General features: G+C 47.1%; 1 protein-coding gene across 1 annotated transcript in view; it reads left to right on the top strand.

Moving 5' to 3' along the window:
* GSG1L (GSG1 like) overlaps positions 1-18,521 on the top strand; it is a 495,401-nt gene that overhangs the window by 353,285 nt on the left and 123,595 nt on the right. The window contains exon 3 of the mRNA XM_075317877.1: positions 17,544-17,696. Within this exon, the coding sequence (XP_075173992.1) occupies positions 17,544-17,696 (153 nt within the window). The remainder of the gene's footprint in view (positions 1-17,543; positions 17,697-18,521) is intronic.

Here is an 18,521-nt window from a genome sequence, read left to right as displayed (position 1 = left end):
CGGCGGGTGGCGGCAGCCACAAAATAATTTTAAACAGCAGGCAGTGCGGGCAGGGCCGGCTCCAGGTTTTTGTGGGCCCCATCCACACGCAGACACACACATACGTACACATACATATACATATTTAAAGACAAACTCACAAAAATACATATAGAACTGACACATCTATACAGTCATATACACTGACATACATAGATACACATCATACATGCATACAGACACACACAGCTCTGCTGCATACATACACACATAGCTCTGCTGCATTCATACACACATAGCTCTGCTGCATACATACACACATAGCTCTGCTACATACATACACACATAGCTCTGCTGCATACATACACACATAGCTCTGCTGCATACATACACACATAGCTCTGCTACATACATACACACATAGCTCTGCTACATACATACACACATAGCTCTGCTACATACATACACACATAGCTCTGCTACATACATACATGAATCTGCTATATACATACACATAGCTCTGCTACATACATACACACATAGCTCTGCTACATACAGACGCACACGTGGCTCTGAGGGGCCCACACACACGGCTCTGGGGGGCCCACACACAGCTCCAGGGGCCAGCACATACAACACCGGGGGGGGGAACGGGGAGGGCACATACCGCTCAGGTCACAGTGGAGAGGGGGCCCACACAGCGCCGGAGAGAAGAGCTGTCCTCTGGGTCGCTGGCTGGCACTGCAACTCCTTCATCTGTGGGACTGAGCAGGCCGGTCGGTAGCTCCGCCCACAGATGAAGTTCAAACCAGGAAGTCTGCGCGCCTTAAAGGGACGGCGCTGCAGATTCCTGGCGAGGACTGCGGACCCCCGGAACTCGGCCCGGGGGCAGCAGAACTAAGGCGAGGGGGCCCCGGCCAAGGGGCACCAGAACTGACGAGGCCGAGTGGGCCCCCCCGGCTCTCCAAGGCCCCGGCATTTGCCCAGGTATGCCGCGTGCACTGCTGACGCCGGCCCTGAGTGCGGGAGAGGCGGGGGGCGCCCCCCCACCCCTCCACCGGCCAGCCCACCGGGAGAAGTCCCGCCCCTCCCGCCTGTCAGTCCGGGCCTGCCCACCAGACACACCAGTGGGCAGCCTGAAGGGAATAGGGTCGCCCACTGTGGGGTTAGTTAAGGGGAGGTCAGAAGTGTCAGAAGGGGAGTAGTTGCGTGGTGACTCTCAAGTGGAGAGATCAAGAGCTGGGCTCCTCGTTTACTAGGTGGCAGATGTTGGTCTGGGCCTGGTAGGAGCTGGACCCTGGTCGAAGGGTATCGTGACAAGGGGCACGGACTGTCGAGGAGGACAACCGGTGGCCTTGGGCCATCACCGGGCGGGGCCATGGCACGACTGGGTACGTGGACCCTAGGCCAGGAAGTAGCTTCATGCGTCCTGGTAATTCACCCGACGAGGACGGAGCCTTCAAGATCCATTTTCCACTTGCTCCAAAATCGGGATACTAGCGCAACGAGGGGGATAGGACTTTCCCAATGCCTAGTCCAGAAAATCCCAGGCGTGAACCCTGAGAGCAAGCTCACTCCGTTAGCCATACGGGTGAGCGGGACCCGCTTTAGTTTCAAGTTCAAAGGGACCAACAGTAGAAAAAGGTGCCAAGGTCAAGGTCACAGGCTAACAAGCAACACCAACGGGCACGGGATCCAGGCGTATTCCCTCCCTGCTGCAGTGGCATCAAGAACTTTGGTTTACCACGGTTGTCAGCATCAGCGTTATTGGACTGAGTGAGTACGCAACTAACCCTTACCGGCCCGATGGCACCTTCCCGACACCATCACCGAGTCCCATGACATCCCCCCTACCCGTGGAAGGGTTAAACACCTGGCTTCCCACACCATCGCCACCGGGTACTCCCAGCCGCAGCAGTGGTACTTCACCCTTACCACACACCAGTGATGGCGTCACGAACTTTCCACACCATCCCCTTTACATAGCCCACTTCAATTCGAGTGGCCGCACGACCCCCGGGTCCGGGGACTCCTCGGGTCACCGCAGATCTGGATCCGAGCAGACCGGCTGCTGACACAGGGGCGGCACAATAGCTCCTGACCAAACCAAAAAACGTTGTTCCATACTCTGCAAAAGTTTTAGGCAGTTGTGGAACAAATGCTGCAAAGTAAGACTGCTTTAAAAAATAGAAGAGCTAATAGTTTATTTTAACAACTAACAGAATGCAAAATGAATGAACAAAAGCGAAATCTAAATCACAGCAATATTTGGTGTGACCGCCCTTAGCCTTCAAAACAGCATTAAAACAATTCATCCAGGAACACTTGTACACAGTATTGAGTCAGGCCTAACTGAGTTTTGGTAAAGATTCATTCATCAGTACATCTAAAGCCTGCTTTACACGTTGCAATTTCGCATACGATTTCGTATGCGATTTGCAACGCCCCCATCGTATGTGTGGCACGTTCAATTTGTTGAACGTGCCGCACATACCAGTAACCCCCGTCACACGTACTTACCTGTCCATACGACCTCGCTGTGTGCGGCGAACGTCCACTTCCTGGAGTGAGAGGGACGTTCGGCGTCACAGCGACGTCACACGGCAGCCGGCCAATAGAAGCAGAGGGGCGGAGCTAAGCGGGACATAAACATCCCGCCCACCTCCTTCCTTCCGCATTGTGGGCCGGGAGCCGCAGGACGCTGGTAAGATCTGTTCATCATTCCCGGGGTGTCACACACTGCAATGTGTGCTACCCCGGGTACGATGAACAATCTAATGTGCAATTCTAGAGACAGGTACGATGTGTATGCGATGAACGTTAAAACGTTCAATCGCAATCGCACGTACCTGTCACACACTGCAATGTACCTTACGATGCCGGATGTGCGTCACTTACGACGTGACCCCGCCGACACATTGTAATATATATTGCAGCGTGTAAAGCGGGTTTAAGAGGTGGAGAATAGTGATTAACGAACCCGCAGATACTCGAGAATGGTGGGCCCACCCACATTAAAAAAACCCGTTTCAGGCCCGGAATTCATCCTGGATATCTGGCCAGACACTGATCCCCATATAAGTCTATGGGGACCCAAATCATGAACTTTATAATGGTGGTAGAAAGGGCTAGGGTGATTAGAGCAGGCACATTAAATTTATCAGTCTCCGCGTGGCTGGAATACTACTTCCGGGGCCACTCATTAACCTAATACATATGCACTTCTTCTGTAGCGCCCCACGGGGCAGGTGTTTTAACCTACTCGTAGCTGGGCTAGGGGTGCAGATCCTCTGCGTTGTCGCGGAGTGGCTTGGCCCGGTTCCGTTGCCCCAAAGCCTACAGGAAGGGAAGGATGGAGGTGGACGGGAGGCAGGAATGGAGGATGGGGTTGGTAGTGACGGTTAGGAAAGTCTTTTTAGGATGATCACGACGCCACCTGTGGTACTCGGGCACTGCAGGGTCTCTCACCGGGGCAGATGTTGGGGTGCAGCTGGGATGGTATCGCTCCCCACAGGCGGAGCAGGATTACCCCGGGGAGGATGACAGAGGTCAGAGGTGGTGGTAGTCCCCGTCGGCGCCGCAGCGCTGGGCGCTGGTAAAGGAGAGGCAGAGACAGGTACTGCAGTTCCAGATCTTTTTACTCAGAAGTCATTCAGGCGCTGCCCCAGGGTACCATCCTCTGCCACGATTAGCTTCAGCCGATCTCGGATCTGTGAAAGGTGAAGTCCGGTGTGTGTGTCAGCCTGTGAGCCCTTTCCTCCTTTGATGCGCTAACTATCGGACACCCGTGGCGTGAAGCACTTGAGGGTCCCAGTCTCAGGAACGTGTCCCTTTCTGTATGCTGATTGCGCGGTTCCGTTATGGCACCGGTCCTCAAGCCCAGATATGCTATTTGCTGCAGACTCGGTGGGACGGGTCCGGTGACTGTTCTAGCCGTTCCCCACGACCCTTGCAGAGTTGGTAGACAATGTGAAGTATGCCTGCCCTAGGATTCTGTATCCCGACAACGCCAGTCCTGTGGAAGCAGCTGCCCTTCTCCCCAGCGACTGTGTTGAACGCCTTGGCCCACAGAGCCGCTCGCGATTCTTCAAGACAGGGAAATCCTGCTCAGGATAATTGATTTTCAGGGGAGAATTTTAGAGGAAATGCAATGGTGGGAGTGTATGTGTATGTATGTAGGAGAATGTTGTGCAGACACATTATGCACATATTACAGAATGTCTATGATTAACTATAGTGTAGGTGCCCAGAACTTAAAATGGTTGTATTCAAGCATGTAACAAATATTATATTGCTCCCTCTCCTTCATTAAAGGGAATGTGTCACCAGATTTATGCTGGCTCATCTTATGCCCCACAGCTACCAACAGTCACAAATTTGTCTGGTACTGTCTGGATGGGAAATTGAGCTAGATGTCAGGGTGTTACGTCACCACCGGAGTCCGCTCCATCGACTTCTGCTCCGATCGCCAGGCGACGCCGTGTTCCTGCTGTGGATGGTCTGGTGATGGGAGAGGAGTCGATGCCGGCGGTGCTGGTGGGCGCAGGCTCCGCTCATCCACTGGTCTGGGTTTCCTGGGGATCTGCAGTACCACTGGCTGACTGTAGCTGGCGGGTGTCTCCCAGCTGAAGTGCCATCGTTCAGCTGCGGCCAATGGGAAGACACCACACCCTTCTTATTCCCCCTCCTGTCACATGACCACTGCCAGAGATAGTTCTGAGTATTCTGGCTCCTGTTTTGTCCTGTGATATTGTGTGCTGATTACCGCTTGTTTCCTGACTACCCTCCTGCCTGCTGTTTTGTACCTCACTGCCCGATCCAGTTTTGACCTCTGCTTGCTTGTCTCTGATTACGTCATTGCCTGACGATTCTGTCCCTGTTCTGCTATTCCTGGTTTGACCCTGCCTGGCAACTACTCTCCTCGGACTGCAGCCTTCCACAGGTAATGATCTCCAGGGCCCTGTGAAATTCCAAATCCCTGTATAGGGGTTAAAGGATTTCAGGGTTCTGGGGGTCTTGCTTGGTGAGTGGCTTCCCTCCAGTCTGTCCATTACATCCCGCTGAGTCTGTTGATCCAGGCAGGCGTTACACAGGGTCATTTGAAAGCTTTCCTGTTGGTATTGGAGATGGTACTTATACATCATTTGTTACCAATTGCTATGCTACAAATACTAATTTTAGGACAAGTGAATGATTCTAATGCAGGGTCATTGTCATGAAGTATAAAGGGATGATCAGTGCTCCTAGACAGGCCCCAGCTGTCCCTTTATCCAAGAGGTACTTCTGATGGCGAAGAAGTCTGTACCGCCAATCTAGCCCTGCTCCTGGTCAGCCCTGCAATAATACCCTCTCTCTCCTAACCCAGGGGAGGGCTGGAACATGAGTGGTTAAACTCACACAAATTGGCAAACGGGGAAACCAAAACTTTAACTCACAGCAATTGCACACAGAGGTATTAAACAATACGTGATCAGGAGGAAATTAAGAGCAGAGAGGGAATGAACAGACAACAAGAGAATTCCCACAACACAGCTAACCGCACTCAGAAGGTCACCAGCAACCGAATCACAACAACATATGGACTGGCATCGCTTAAAGCTATAATCGGCACAGGAAGTCAGTTTCCATCATCTTGAAAAGGCGGGGAGAAGCTGTGATAGGTTTCTTATAACATGTGATCCTAGATGTAATCAGCTGCTAGGAGAGATCAACCTCTGCCAGCCCGATCACTAATGAGCACACAGCTGGTCAACACCTGAGCCTGCCTGTGCAACTCGGAAACCCCAGAGAAACCATAGTGTGGCGTGTCAAAGTCTGTGGTATAAACAGCGCCAGATACCACCATGACACTCGGCGAGTTTTGAGCCAAACACCGTGTGACAGTCATTCTGGATTTCTTACTGTTGTTTTGATTTAAATAAAAACAAAAAAAACATTAGTTTAGTTGCAAAGGTTTTTGCAGTTCTATCAATAAAAAGTGCTGTGTAGTCCTCAGTATTCATAGCACTATTTTAACCACTCTCCCAATTCTGAGGGACAGTGACCGCTGCACAGTACAAGCTCATTATTGAGAGGACTAGCAGAGCTGCTGCAGCTAACTCGTTGTTTGTTTTTATTAAAACTACAGCAAGAAGCCCAGTAAGTGACCCAGCATTAGAACTGATGTCTCTGTCTTTACTTCATACTGCCCTCAGGTCGACCTACATAAACCTCGTAACAATTTCCTTTTACGTTATCAGTTCAACGTCTGCATAATTGGTAACTAAGTTTAAGGCCCCCTTCACACGTCCGTGATACACGTGCGTGTTTGGTCCGTTTCCGTATATATCGGAGACACGGCCAAACGTGCACCAATGTTAATCTATGATTGTGGTCACACGTCCGTTATTTCATTATGTCCGTGTGTGCGTGTCCGTGATCCGTATGTGTTTGCGTTTGGCACGGATGCATGTCCGTTATCTGCACGGAGCACGCACACGTGGACACAATGAAAGTCTATGGGTATGTGCACACACGTTAGTAAACACGTATGCATATACCTATAGTCCGTGTCCGTTTGGTGTTTTTATTTCTAGTGATGTCGGCTATTCTTTCTATTTCTGTGTATGTCCGTCAATCTCCCTGAGTCCGTCGGTCAGTCTCTCTGTCTCTCTGTCGGTCTCTCTGTCTGTCTGTCCCTCTCTCACAGTCTGTCGGTCAGTTTCCCCCCCTCTCTCATACTTACCGTTCCCCGATCTCCGGCGCAGCGCTGCACGGCATTCACACTGCTGCGGCGGCTTTTACTATTTTGAAAAAGCCGGCCGCCCATTAAACAATCTCGTATTCCCTGCTTTCCCCGCCCACCGGCGCCTATGATTGGTTACAGTGAGACACGCCCCCACGCTGAGTGACAGGTGTCACACTGCACCCAATCACAGCAGCCGGTGGGCGTGTCTATACTGTGCAGTAAAATAAATAAATAAATAATTAAAAAAAAACGGCGTGCGGTTCCCCCCAATTTTAATGCCAGCCAGATAAAGCCATACGGCTGAAGGCTGGTATTCTCAGGATGGGGAGCTCCACGTTATGGGGAGCCCCCCACCCTAACAATATCAGTCAGCAGCCGCCCAGAATTGCCGCATACATTATATGCGACAGTTCTGGGGCTGTACCCGGCTCTTCCCGATTTGCCCTGGTGAGGTTGGCAAATCGGGGTAATAAGGAGTTATTGGCAGCCCATAGCTGCCAATAAGTCCTAGATTAATCATGTCAGGCGTCTATGAGACACCTTCCATGATTAATCTGTAAGTTACAGTAAAAAAACACACACACCCGAAAAAATCCTTTATTTGAAATAAAAACACACACAAATGGAGGTGACAGGAGCAGCAGAAGACACCGCCGCTCCGGTCACCTCCACGCAGCTAATGAGATGAGTAGCGCGATCAGCTGCTGTCACTGAGGTTACCCGCGGCCACCGCTGGATCCAGCGGTGGCCGCGAGTTACCTGACTGACAGCAGCTGATCGCGCTACTCACCTCATTTGCTGCGTGGAGGTGACCGGAGCGGCGGTGTCTTCTGCTGCTCCTGTCACCTCCATGCAGCAGAGCTGGACGCGACGCTGGAGGTCCGTGGAGTACGCCGGACATGGAGGGTTTGTCGGGGTTAATAAATTGGTAATGAGGGAATTTGTGTGTGTTTTTTATTTCAAATAAAGGATTTTTTCGGGTGTGTGTGTTTTTTTACTGTAACTTACAGATTAATCATGGAAGGTGTCTCATAGACGCCTGACATGATTAATCTAGGACTTATTGGCAGCTATGGGCTGCCAATAACTCCTTATTACCCCGATTTGCCAACGGCACCAGGGCAAATCGGGAAGAGCCGGGTACAGCCCCAGAACTGTCGCATATAATGTATGCGGCAATTCTGGGCGGCTGCTGACTGATATTGTTAGGGTGGGGGGCTCCCCATAACGTGGAGCTCCCCATCCTGAGAATACCAGCCTTCAGCCGTATGGCTTTATCTGGCTGGCATTAAAATTGGGGGGAACCGCACGCCGTTTTTTTTTAATTATTTATTTATTTATTTTACTGCACAGTATAGACACGCCCACCGGCTGCTGTGATTGGGTGCAGTGTGACACCTGTCACTCAGCGTGGGGGCGTGTCTCACTGTAACCAATCAAAGGCGCCGGTGGGCGGGGAAAGCAGGGAATAGGAGATTGTTTAATGGGCGGCCGGCTTTTTCAAAATAGTAAAAGCCGCCGCAGCAGTGTGAATGCCGTGCAGCGCTGCGCCGGAGATCGAGGAACGGTGAGTATGAGAGAGGGGGGGAAACTTCAGTCAATCGGGGGATTAGCGGTCACCGGTGAATCCTTCACAGGTGACCGCTAATCAGTACTCGACACAGACAGAGCCGCGGTATGAGGATGAAGTCGGGTGAAGTTCACCCGAGTTCATTCTCATCGCGCAACTCTGTCTGCTGTCAGCCGACATTTATAAACGACATTGTGCATCACACACACGGACATTACACACGGACATTACACGTACACATACACGTTAATTCCACACGCACACACGGACGTTCTGCACACAAACACGGCTAGCATACGCAATTCACACAGGTGCCACACGGACCATAAAAACGGACACAAAAACGGGACACGGACCCGAAAAACGGCCCGTAACACATGTGCGTGTTTTTCAAGGACGTGTGAAGGGGGCCTAACATGGAATATTGCTGGTAATTTAAGATGATGCACAAGTTAAGTTTTACTTTAGTTTAAAAGGAGTCTTAGAATTTTTTATAGGTGGAATCTTAGTTTTTCTTGATCCAGAGATCCAGATTTGCAGCTACCTTAACATACCTGTAAATATACATGATCAAACTTTGGTTAGTCTGCAACCACCATCAGGGGAGATTACTACATAAAAAAGTTTAGAGAGTAACCACATAGTTCTATAATAAAGCCATTTTCAAGCAGATAAACAATGAACAGCTCAGTGAAGGGGTCTCCAGTTATTAGGACTGTGTGTACCTGCTAGGTAAGATAAATAAGTACAGTAGAATATATTAATAAGATTAAATATAAACAATATCACATTTGAAAAATAATCTCCAGACATAGCATGGTAACAACATAAGACCTGGTGGCACTCATTGCGGGTGGAAGAAAAGAGATTCCGGCAGCTAAATAGGAAAGGGTTCTTTACAGTTAGAGCAGTCAGACTGTGGAATGCCCTACCACAAGAGGTAGTAATGGCAGATACTATAACAGCTTTTAAAAAGCAACTGCATGATTTCCTCAGTGCACACAACATTGTGGGTTATAAATGACTTAAGGCTACTTTACACGCTGCGATATCGGTCCCGATATCGGTAGCGTGGGTACCCGCCCCCCATCTGTTGTGCGACACGGGCAAATCGCTGCCCGTGCCGCACAACATCGCGCAGACCCGTCACACATAGTTACCTGCCTGGCGACGTCGCTGTGACCGGCGAACCGCCTCCTTTCTAAGGGGGCGGTCCGTGCGGCGTCACAGCGACGTCACTGAGCGGCCGCCCAATAGAAGCGGAGGGGCGGAGATGAGTGGCCGGAACATCCCGCCCACCTCCTTCCTTCCTCATAGCGGCCGGGAGGCAGGTAAGGAGAGGTTCCTCATTCCTGCGGCATCACACATAGCGATGTGTGCTGCCGCAGGAGCGACGAACTACATCGTTACTGCTGCAGTAACGATAATCGAGAATGGACCCCCATGTCACTGATGAGCGATTTTGCACGTTTTTGCAACGATGCAAAATCGCTTATCGGTGTCACATGCAGCAACATCGCTAATGCGGCCGGATGTGCATCACAAATTCCGTGACCCCAACGACTCCGCATTAGCGATGTCGCAGCGTGTAAAGCCCCCTTTAGTGACAAAATATATAATTGGTGGAGGAAGGTTGAACTAGATGGACCTAGGTTTTTTTTCAACCTATGTAACTATGTAACTTTACTGAATTATACAAGAAAGAAATTGTAAGAGAAACAAAAAGAGGAAAACATTATAATTGTGAGACATTATTATAATGAAAAGGTGCTATGTCCAACTGGTTTGAGCCAATATTTACATTATAACATATCCCATGAAGGTGTTCTAGGCGCCAACTATGTTATTGTGGAAAATAAGGAAATAATAATAATTAGTAATAATATTTATAATAAAATAAATATTAAATAGCAGATGTCTAATGTACAGGAGGTTTAAGATCTTGAAATAATCAAGCGTAATATTATCATGCATTACTGCTACTACTGAATGTGCCCTCTGAGAATAGAAATTGTTATTTTCCTATCATATTAATTGATTGTATATTGTTTAATGGTTTTGCATTGTACTAATAAGCTATTGATGACCTATCTGCTTGATAAGTTATCAATAACAGATCAGTGGGTTTGCGACACCTTTACTGATTGGCTGTTTCCATACTGTGATGGCACCCAGATGTAGACAGTGAACAGAGCTGGACAGGACAATGCCCTTCAATATGTAGTATACTTAAAAAAGAAAGAAGAGATGTGCTACCTGTGTAATATATCTGGTATAAATAGAAGATGGACTGACAAATTGAAAAGAGAATATTGGGCATAAGACTCACTGTACTTTCTATGGGTTTTTCACTTTACTTTAGTTTTTGATTGTGGCTATTGTTCTAACTCCCACCATGCCCTAAGTGTGGCTATTTGGTAAAATTGTGGCATTTATCGTATTTAAATAGGCATGTGTTACTTGGACTTGTGTTTTCAGACATATTTATTAAACTGTGAAAATTATACATTTAGGACTAATAACATTTCAGCAGAAAAAAAATGTAATTTTCATTTTCACCTCTCACTGCTACTATGGCTAGATTTTTAATTTTGCCTTAATAAAGACTACACGTTTTATCTATAACAACTGGTTTTTGGAGATCGCCACCATTTGCCCTTGTATTCTTTTTCACGACCTACTGTTATCACATTCTGTGTAGCTCTTGCGGGTTCAAAATGCGCACTATACCCCCGGGTAAAATCCATAATGGGTGCATATTCCAAAATGGGGTCACTTATGGGGGTCTTTGCTGCTTAGGTAGGTTAGGGTACCTGTAAATGCGACATGGTGTCCGCAATCTATTTCAGACAAATTTGTATTCTGAAATTAAAATATTGCTCTTTCTCTTCTGAACCCGGACGTTTGTTTAAACAGAGGTTTCTGACCACATGTGGGGTATCAGCAAGCTCCAAAGAAACTAGGTAACAAATGCTGTGGTCCATTTTGACATGCTGTACCTTGTAAAAGTGAATACAATGGGGTAAAAGCAACACTTTATAGATAAAATGTGATTTATTTTTTCATTCCACTTTGCATTAACTCCTGAGTGGTACTTGAAGAGTTAATAAAAAAAAAATACAGACAGCAGTTTAGAAGTATTGTAAGGGTGCAGTTATTAAAATGCTATAACTTTTGGGGAGTTTCCAATATATAGGCCCCTCAAAGTTCATTTAAATCTGAATAGATCCCTAAAGAAACTGTTTTTGTAAATTTCTTGAAAAAATGAAATATTGCTGCAAAAATGTTAACCCTTCTAACAGCCTAATAAAAGAAAATTGGTTCAAAGATGGTGTTGACGTAAAGTAGACATGTGGGAAATGTTATTTGTTAACTATTTTGTGTGACATAACTTTCGGCTTTAAGGGAAAAATCAAATTCAAATTTAGAAAATTGTCACAATTTAAGCTAAATTGAATTTTTTTTTACAAACAAACACAAAAATATGGTCCTAAATTTACCAGTGACATGAAATACAATGTGTCATCAAAAAACTATTTGAGAATCCCTGGGATCTGTTGGAGCGTTCCAGAGTTATAAAGCATAAAGTGACACTGGTCAGAATCGTAAAATGTGTATTGGTCATTAAAGTCAAAATTAGTAAAGGTTTATTGATCGGCAGTTATATCATGCCGCTGGTCGTTCCATTTAAAGGGTCCCTTAGAAGAATTTTAACCCCTTTAGGACGAAGCCAGTTTTGTACTTAATGACCAGGCCATTTTTTGCAATTCTGACCAGTGTCACTTTATGAGGTCATAACTCTGGAACGCTTCAACGGATCCCGGTGATTCTGACATTGTTTTTTCGTGACATATTGTACTTCATGATAGTTATAAATTTAGAACGATATTTTTTGCTTTTATTTGTGAAAAAATCGGAAATTTGATGAAAATTTTGAAAATTTTGCAATTTTCAAACTTTTAATTTTTATGCCCTTAACCCAGAGAGTTATGTCACACAAAACAGTTAATAAATAACATTTCCCACATGTCTACTTTACATTAGCGCAATTTCTGAAACAAAATGTTTTGGGGTTAGGAAGTTAGAAGGGGTCAAAGTTCATCAGCAATTTCCCATTTTTTCAACAAAATTCACAAAACCATTTTTTTAGGGACCACATCACATTTGAAGTGACTTTGAGAGGCCTAAGTGACAGAAAATACCTAAAAGTGACACCATTCTCAAAACAGCACGCCTCAAAGTACTCAAAACCACATCCAAGAAGTTTATTAACCCTTCAGGTGCTTCACAGGAACTAAAGCAAAGTGGAATGAAAAAAAGCAAAAAATAAAATTTTACCTAAAATGTTGCTCTACCCCAAATTTATTCACTTTTAGAAGAAATAACACAACAAAATGAACCCCAAAACTTGTTACCCACTTTCTTATGAACGCGCCAATACCCCACATGTGGTCAGAAACCTTTGTTTGGACAAATGGGAGGGCTCGGAACAGAAGGAGCAATATTTGAATTTTGGAAAGCAAATTTGGCTGAAATAGATTGCGGGCACCATGTTGCATTTACATGTCCGCCAAGGTACCTAAACAGCAGAAACCCCTTACAAGTGACACCATTTTGGAAACTAGACCCCTTAAGGCTTCTATCTAGGGGTATAGTGAGCATTTTGGATACACAGGTACTTCACAGATTTTGATAACGTTACGTTGTCACATTGAAAATTTTCATTTTTTTCTCAAAAATGTTGCTTTAGCATCAATTTTTTCACTTTTTCAAGAGGTAATTCCAAAAATGTGACCCCAATGTTTGTTACCCACTTTTTTATGAGCGCGGTGATACCTCACTTGTGGTCTGAAACCTTTGTTTGGAGAAATGGGAGGGCTTGGAACGGAAGGAGCAATATTTGAATTTTGGAAAGGAAATTTGGCTGAGAAAGATTGCGGGCACCATGTCGCATTTGGAGGACCCCTAAGGTACGTAAACAGCAAAAAAAACACCACAAGTGACCCCATATTGGAAACTAGGCCCCTCAAGGAATTTATCTTGATGTTTGGTGAGTACCCTGAACCCCCAGGTGCTTTACAGAAGTTTATAACGTTGAGCCATGAAAATAAAAAAATAAAATTTTACCACAAAATTGTTACTTCAACCAGGTAGCTTTTTTTTTCACAAGGGTAACAGGAAAAAAATCACCATGAAATTTATTGCGCAATTTCTCCTGAGTTTGTTGATATCTTGTATGTGGTGGAAATCAACTGTTTGGGCACACTACAGGGCTCAGAAGAGAAGGAGTGCAATTTGACTGCAAAATTGGCTGGAATCAATAGCGGACGCCATGTTGCATTAGGAGAACCCCTGAGGTGCCTAAGCAGTGGAGGTCCCCCACAAGTGACCCCATTCTGGAAATAAGACCCCTCAAGGCTTTAATCTAGGTGTATATTGAGCATTTTGAATACACGAATACTTCACAGAATTTGATAAGCTTAGGTTGCCATATTGAAATTTTCATTTTTTTCACAAAAATGTTGATTTAGCGACACATTTTTCACTTTTTCAAGAGGCAACAACAAAACGTGTACCCCACAGGTTGTTATCTAATTTCTTGTGAGCGCAGGGATACCACACATGTGGCCAAAAACCTTTGTTTGGATAAATGGGAGGGCTTGGAATGGAAGGAGCACCATTTGAATTTTGGAAAAGTTGAAGTAAATTGCGCGCACCATGTCACATTAGCAGGGCCCCTTGGGCACCTATACATCAGAAACCCCCCACAAGTGACCTCATTTTGGAAACTGGACCCCTCAAGGATTTTATTCAGGAGTATAGTAAACATTTTGAATCCACAGGTACTTCACAAAACTGTTGCTGTAGCAAAAAATTTCTCACTGTTAAGGGGGCTTTACACGCTGCGACATCGCTAATGCGGAGTCGTTAGGGTCACGGAATTGGTGACGCACATCCGGCCGCATTAGCGATGTTGCTGCGTGTGACACCGATGAGCGATTTTGCATCGTTGCAAAAACGTGCAAAATCGCTCATCGGTGACATGGGGGTCCATTCTCGATTATCGTTACTGCAGCAGTAACGATGTAGTTCGTCGCTCCTGCGGCAGCACACATCGCTATGTGTGACGCCGCAGGAACGAGGAAGCTCCCCTTACCTGCCTCCCGGCCGCTATGAGGAAGGAAGGAGGTGGGCGGGATGTTCCGGCCACTCATCTCCGCCCCTCCGCTTCTATTGGGCGGCCGCTCAGTGACGTCACTGTGACGCCACACGGACCGCCCCCTTAGAAAGGAGGCGGTTTGCCGGTCACAGCGACGTCGCCGGGCAGGTAAGTATGTGTGACGCATGTGCGCGATGTTGTGCGGCATGGGCAGCGATTGCCCGTGTCGCACAACAGATGGCGGCGGGTACCCACGCTAGCGATATCGGGACCGATATCGCAGCGTGTAAAGTAGCCTTTAGGCTATGTGGCCATGATCCAGCGACACGGCGTCTAGTACCCAGTGTCAGCCTCCTGCAGAAATGTGAGTGTTGTCCACGGGAGAACGCAGCTGCCCATGCCCACGATTTGGGTTCAGGCTGCTGTGGACTTTAGTTCTATTCTACCTGCAAAGAACACTCATCTCCGCAGCATAAATTGACATCCTGAGGCTCGGGAAGCTGCGCCACAGGTCGATTTATGCTGCGGAGAAAAGAAACACAGTGGGCACGGGATTTCTAAAAATCCTGCCACTGTGCTTCTACTGCACAACGCAGCGTTATGGACGCAGGGAAAACACTCTGCGCCCAAAATGTTGCAAACCCTGATTGTGGGCACACAGCGTAAAATGCTACAATGGATGAATGGATAGATGTCAAACATATATAACGTCCCACCCCCCTGCATATTCTAAGCTGGCGCCCTTTAGTGCCTTTCATGTGACACTAAAGGATGCCTAGCCTTGTATTTAGCCCAAAAAAAAAAAAAAAGAATTAAAATAAATGACGTGGGGTCCCCCCTATTTTTGATAGCCAGCTAGGGTAAAGCAGACAGCTGTAGCCTGCAAACCACAGCGGGCAGCTTCATCTTGTCTGGTGATCAATTTGGAGGGCTCCCCAAGCTGTTTTTTTTTTTTAATTATTTATAAATAAATAATTAAAAAAAAAAAACAAACGTGGGGTCCCCCCAAATTAGATCACCAGCCAAGGTGAAGCTGACAGCTGGGGTCTGGTATTCTCAGGATGGGAAGAGCCACGGTTATTGGACTCTTCCCAGCCTAAAAATAGCAGGCCGCAGCCGCCCCAGAAGTGGCGCATCCATTAGATGCGCCAATTCTGGCGCTTCGCCCCAGCTCATCCCGCGCCCTGGTGCGTTGGCTAACGGGGTAATGAATGGGGTTGATACCAGGTGTGTAATGTCACCTGGCATCAAGCCCAGCAATTAGTTATGTCACGGCGTCTATCAGATACCCGACATAACTAATTGACAGTAATAAAAAAAAAATTGACAACAAAAAAAAATTTATTTGAAAAAACACTCCCCAAAACATTCCCTGATTGACCAATTTATTGAAAAGAAAAAAAAAAAATCCACAATAATCCATTTGGATGTCCCACGTCGCCTCTGGACCTTCTAGAATATGGGGGACACGTTCAGGGAACGTATCCCCCATTTTCTAGGAGGGCAGACCCTCCATTTGAGGAGAGTGGGTGCAAAGAATCTGCACCCACCCTCCCTGGGTCACAGCTGCAGAGTGCGAGCAGCCAGCACAGCTCTCTGAACACAGGAAGCTGTCATCTGCTCGGCACATGTGACCGGAGTCTGCTGCAGAGAAGGAGCCGGAGGAGGGGGCCGCGGGGGATCAGCGCTCCGGTATGTATGACACCGGGGGACACCGGGGGACACCAGGGGGAGGGTAGGGGGGGACCCGGCGGGGCCTGGGGAGCAGGTTTCTGTCGTATGTGTTATGGCACATACGACAGAAACCATAGGAACAGTGGAAATGCGGCCGGCGCGCTGCTGTGATCGCCGGTGCGCGCGGCCATCTTGGATTTTCGGGAGGGGGTTGGGGGTCGGGGGGGGCACTTTGGGGACACCGGGGGACCGGAGGGAACCGGGAAAAAGATTTATCTCCCATCTGGCATGTTTGAACATGCCAGATGGGAGATAAATCATTTTTTACCGGCGCGGTCATTTACTATAACTTGATGATCGGTATACGGTGTATACCGGTCATCAGGTGAGCGGGGACCGGAAAAACCGGCCCGAATCATGATCTCCAGGGTCTCAGCTACCCCCGGCAGCTGAGACCCCGGAAATTTTCTGACTCTGGGGGGCGCTAGACCCTTTTTTCCGACCGCCGTTAAAAAGCGGCGGATCGGAAAAAGTACCCTTATTTACCGCCGTTAAAAGGCGTATCGGCGGTCGTAAAGGGGTTAAACATAACGGGACTTGTGATTTTAAAATTGTATTTAAAAAAATGCAAGAAAAAATCAAGATACTAACACATTAACTATAAAAATGATAAGAATAATAATAGTAATAACAATGATAATAATTATAATCACAGTAAAAAAAGGCATGTAAAAGAATTTCCAAAAGTATATGTCCAGGGAGCTTATAGGCTGCTTTACACGCCCCCGTCGTTTGTGCGTCACGGGCAAATCACTGCCCGTGGCGCACAATATCGCTAGGACCCATCACACGAACTTACTTGCCTAATGACGTTGCTGTGGGCGGCAAACTGCCTCTTTTCTAAGGGGGCAGTTTGTGCGGCGTCACAGCGACGTCACACGGCAGGCGTCCAATAGAAGCGGAGGGGCGGAGAGCAGCCAAATGAAAGTCACGCCCACCTCGTTGCCAGAGGGCGCAGGTACGGTGTTGTTCGTCATTCCTGGGGTGTCACACATAGCGATGTGTGCTGCCTCAGGAACGACGAACAACCTGCATCCTGCACCATCAACGATATTTGGGATTTGAACGACGTGTCAATGATCAACGATTAGGTGAGTATTTTTGATCGTTAGCGGTCGCTCGCACGTGTCACACGCAACGACATCACTAACGAGGCCGGATGTGCGTCACGAATTCCATGACCCCAACGACATCTCGTTAGCGATGTCGCTGTGTGTAAAGCGGCCTTAAAGTGCACAGTCACATTTTTTCTTATCTACTAAAGTTGGAAAACACTGTAGAATTGATGTCACTTATTTTCTCAAATTTGTCTTTTTTGTGTTTCCAATGTAAAGTTTTCTCCTCATCCTCTTTGTCGCTGTTCTGTGTTTCAGGTGTGCTCTGGCTGTCCGTGGTGTCTGAAGTGCTGTTCATTTTACTGTTAGTCGTTGGATTCAGCCTTATGTGCCTAGAATTCTTTCAGTCAAATAACGTAGTGGATGGTCTGAAGTTAAACGCTTTCTCTGCTGTCTTCACTGTCTTGTCAGGTAACGTGCAACTCTTTTTGAAAACATGTGAAGAAAAACTGTCCCATGAGTAACATAACTTACACCTTTGTGTCAGCTCTCTACAGCCACATTTCTATATATCCAGCCATCCACATACTGTACACCATACAAACCCTTCCAAATGGAGCTGATGGCTAATGCAACAATATATGAGCGGCACTCTTACAGAAAATACTGTTTGTTTTAGTTTTGTTGTTTTCTTTTGTAAACTCTAATGATTTTGTGATTATGGATTTTTGCGGTTTGGAAAAGTCAAAATGCTGCAAATTTATATGCAAGTTTAGGCGTTAGTGATGGTAATCTTGATTAATATTCCTGGAGAAAGAAGAAACATACCATTGATTGCAGTGTAAGAATTAGAGATGAGCGAACCGGTCGCGGTTCGGCTCTAGGTCGGTTCGCCGAACGGGGGTCCCGTTCGAGTTCGGTTCGTCGAACGTTCGACGAACCGAACTCGAACCAATAGGCTATAATGGGAGGCAATCACAAACACATAAAAATGCATTATAAATGTACACAAACAGTTAATAAACATTGCCATAACACTTACCGGTCCTCGCGATCCCTTCTGCACTCTGTCTCCTGCTGCTATTCCATCCGATGATCGCTGAATCCTCCCGGTGACGGCACTGCCAGCAGAGATGCAGGACCTATCGTGACGTCAAAATAGCCATGTGACCAGTCACGTGGCTATTATCTCATTGGCTACAGACTGGTCACATGACTATGACGCGTCATGTAGGACCTGCGAGTGCATCTCTCCGGTACACGGTGCACATATGTGTATCGCCGTGTACCGGCGAC

Source organism: Anomaloglossus baeobatrachus, chromosome 7 (assembly GCF_048569485.1).
Source record: "Anomaloglossus baeobatrachus isolate aAnoBae1 chromosome 7, aAnoBae1.hap1, whole genome shotgun sequence".
Taxonomy (NCBI): domain Eukaryota; kingdom Metazoa; phylum Chordata; class Amphibia; order Anura; family Aromobatidae; genus Anomaloglossus; species Anomaloglossus baeobatrachus.
This window is presented reverse-complemented; position numbering and strand designations above follow the sequence as displayed.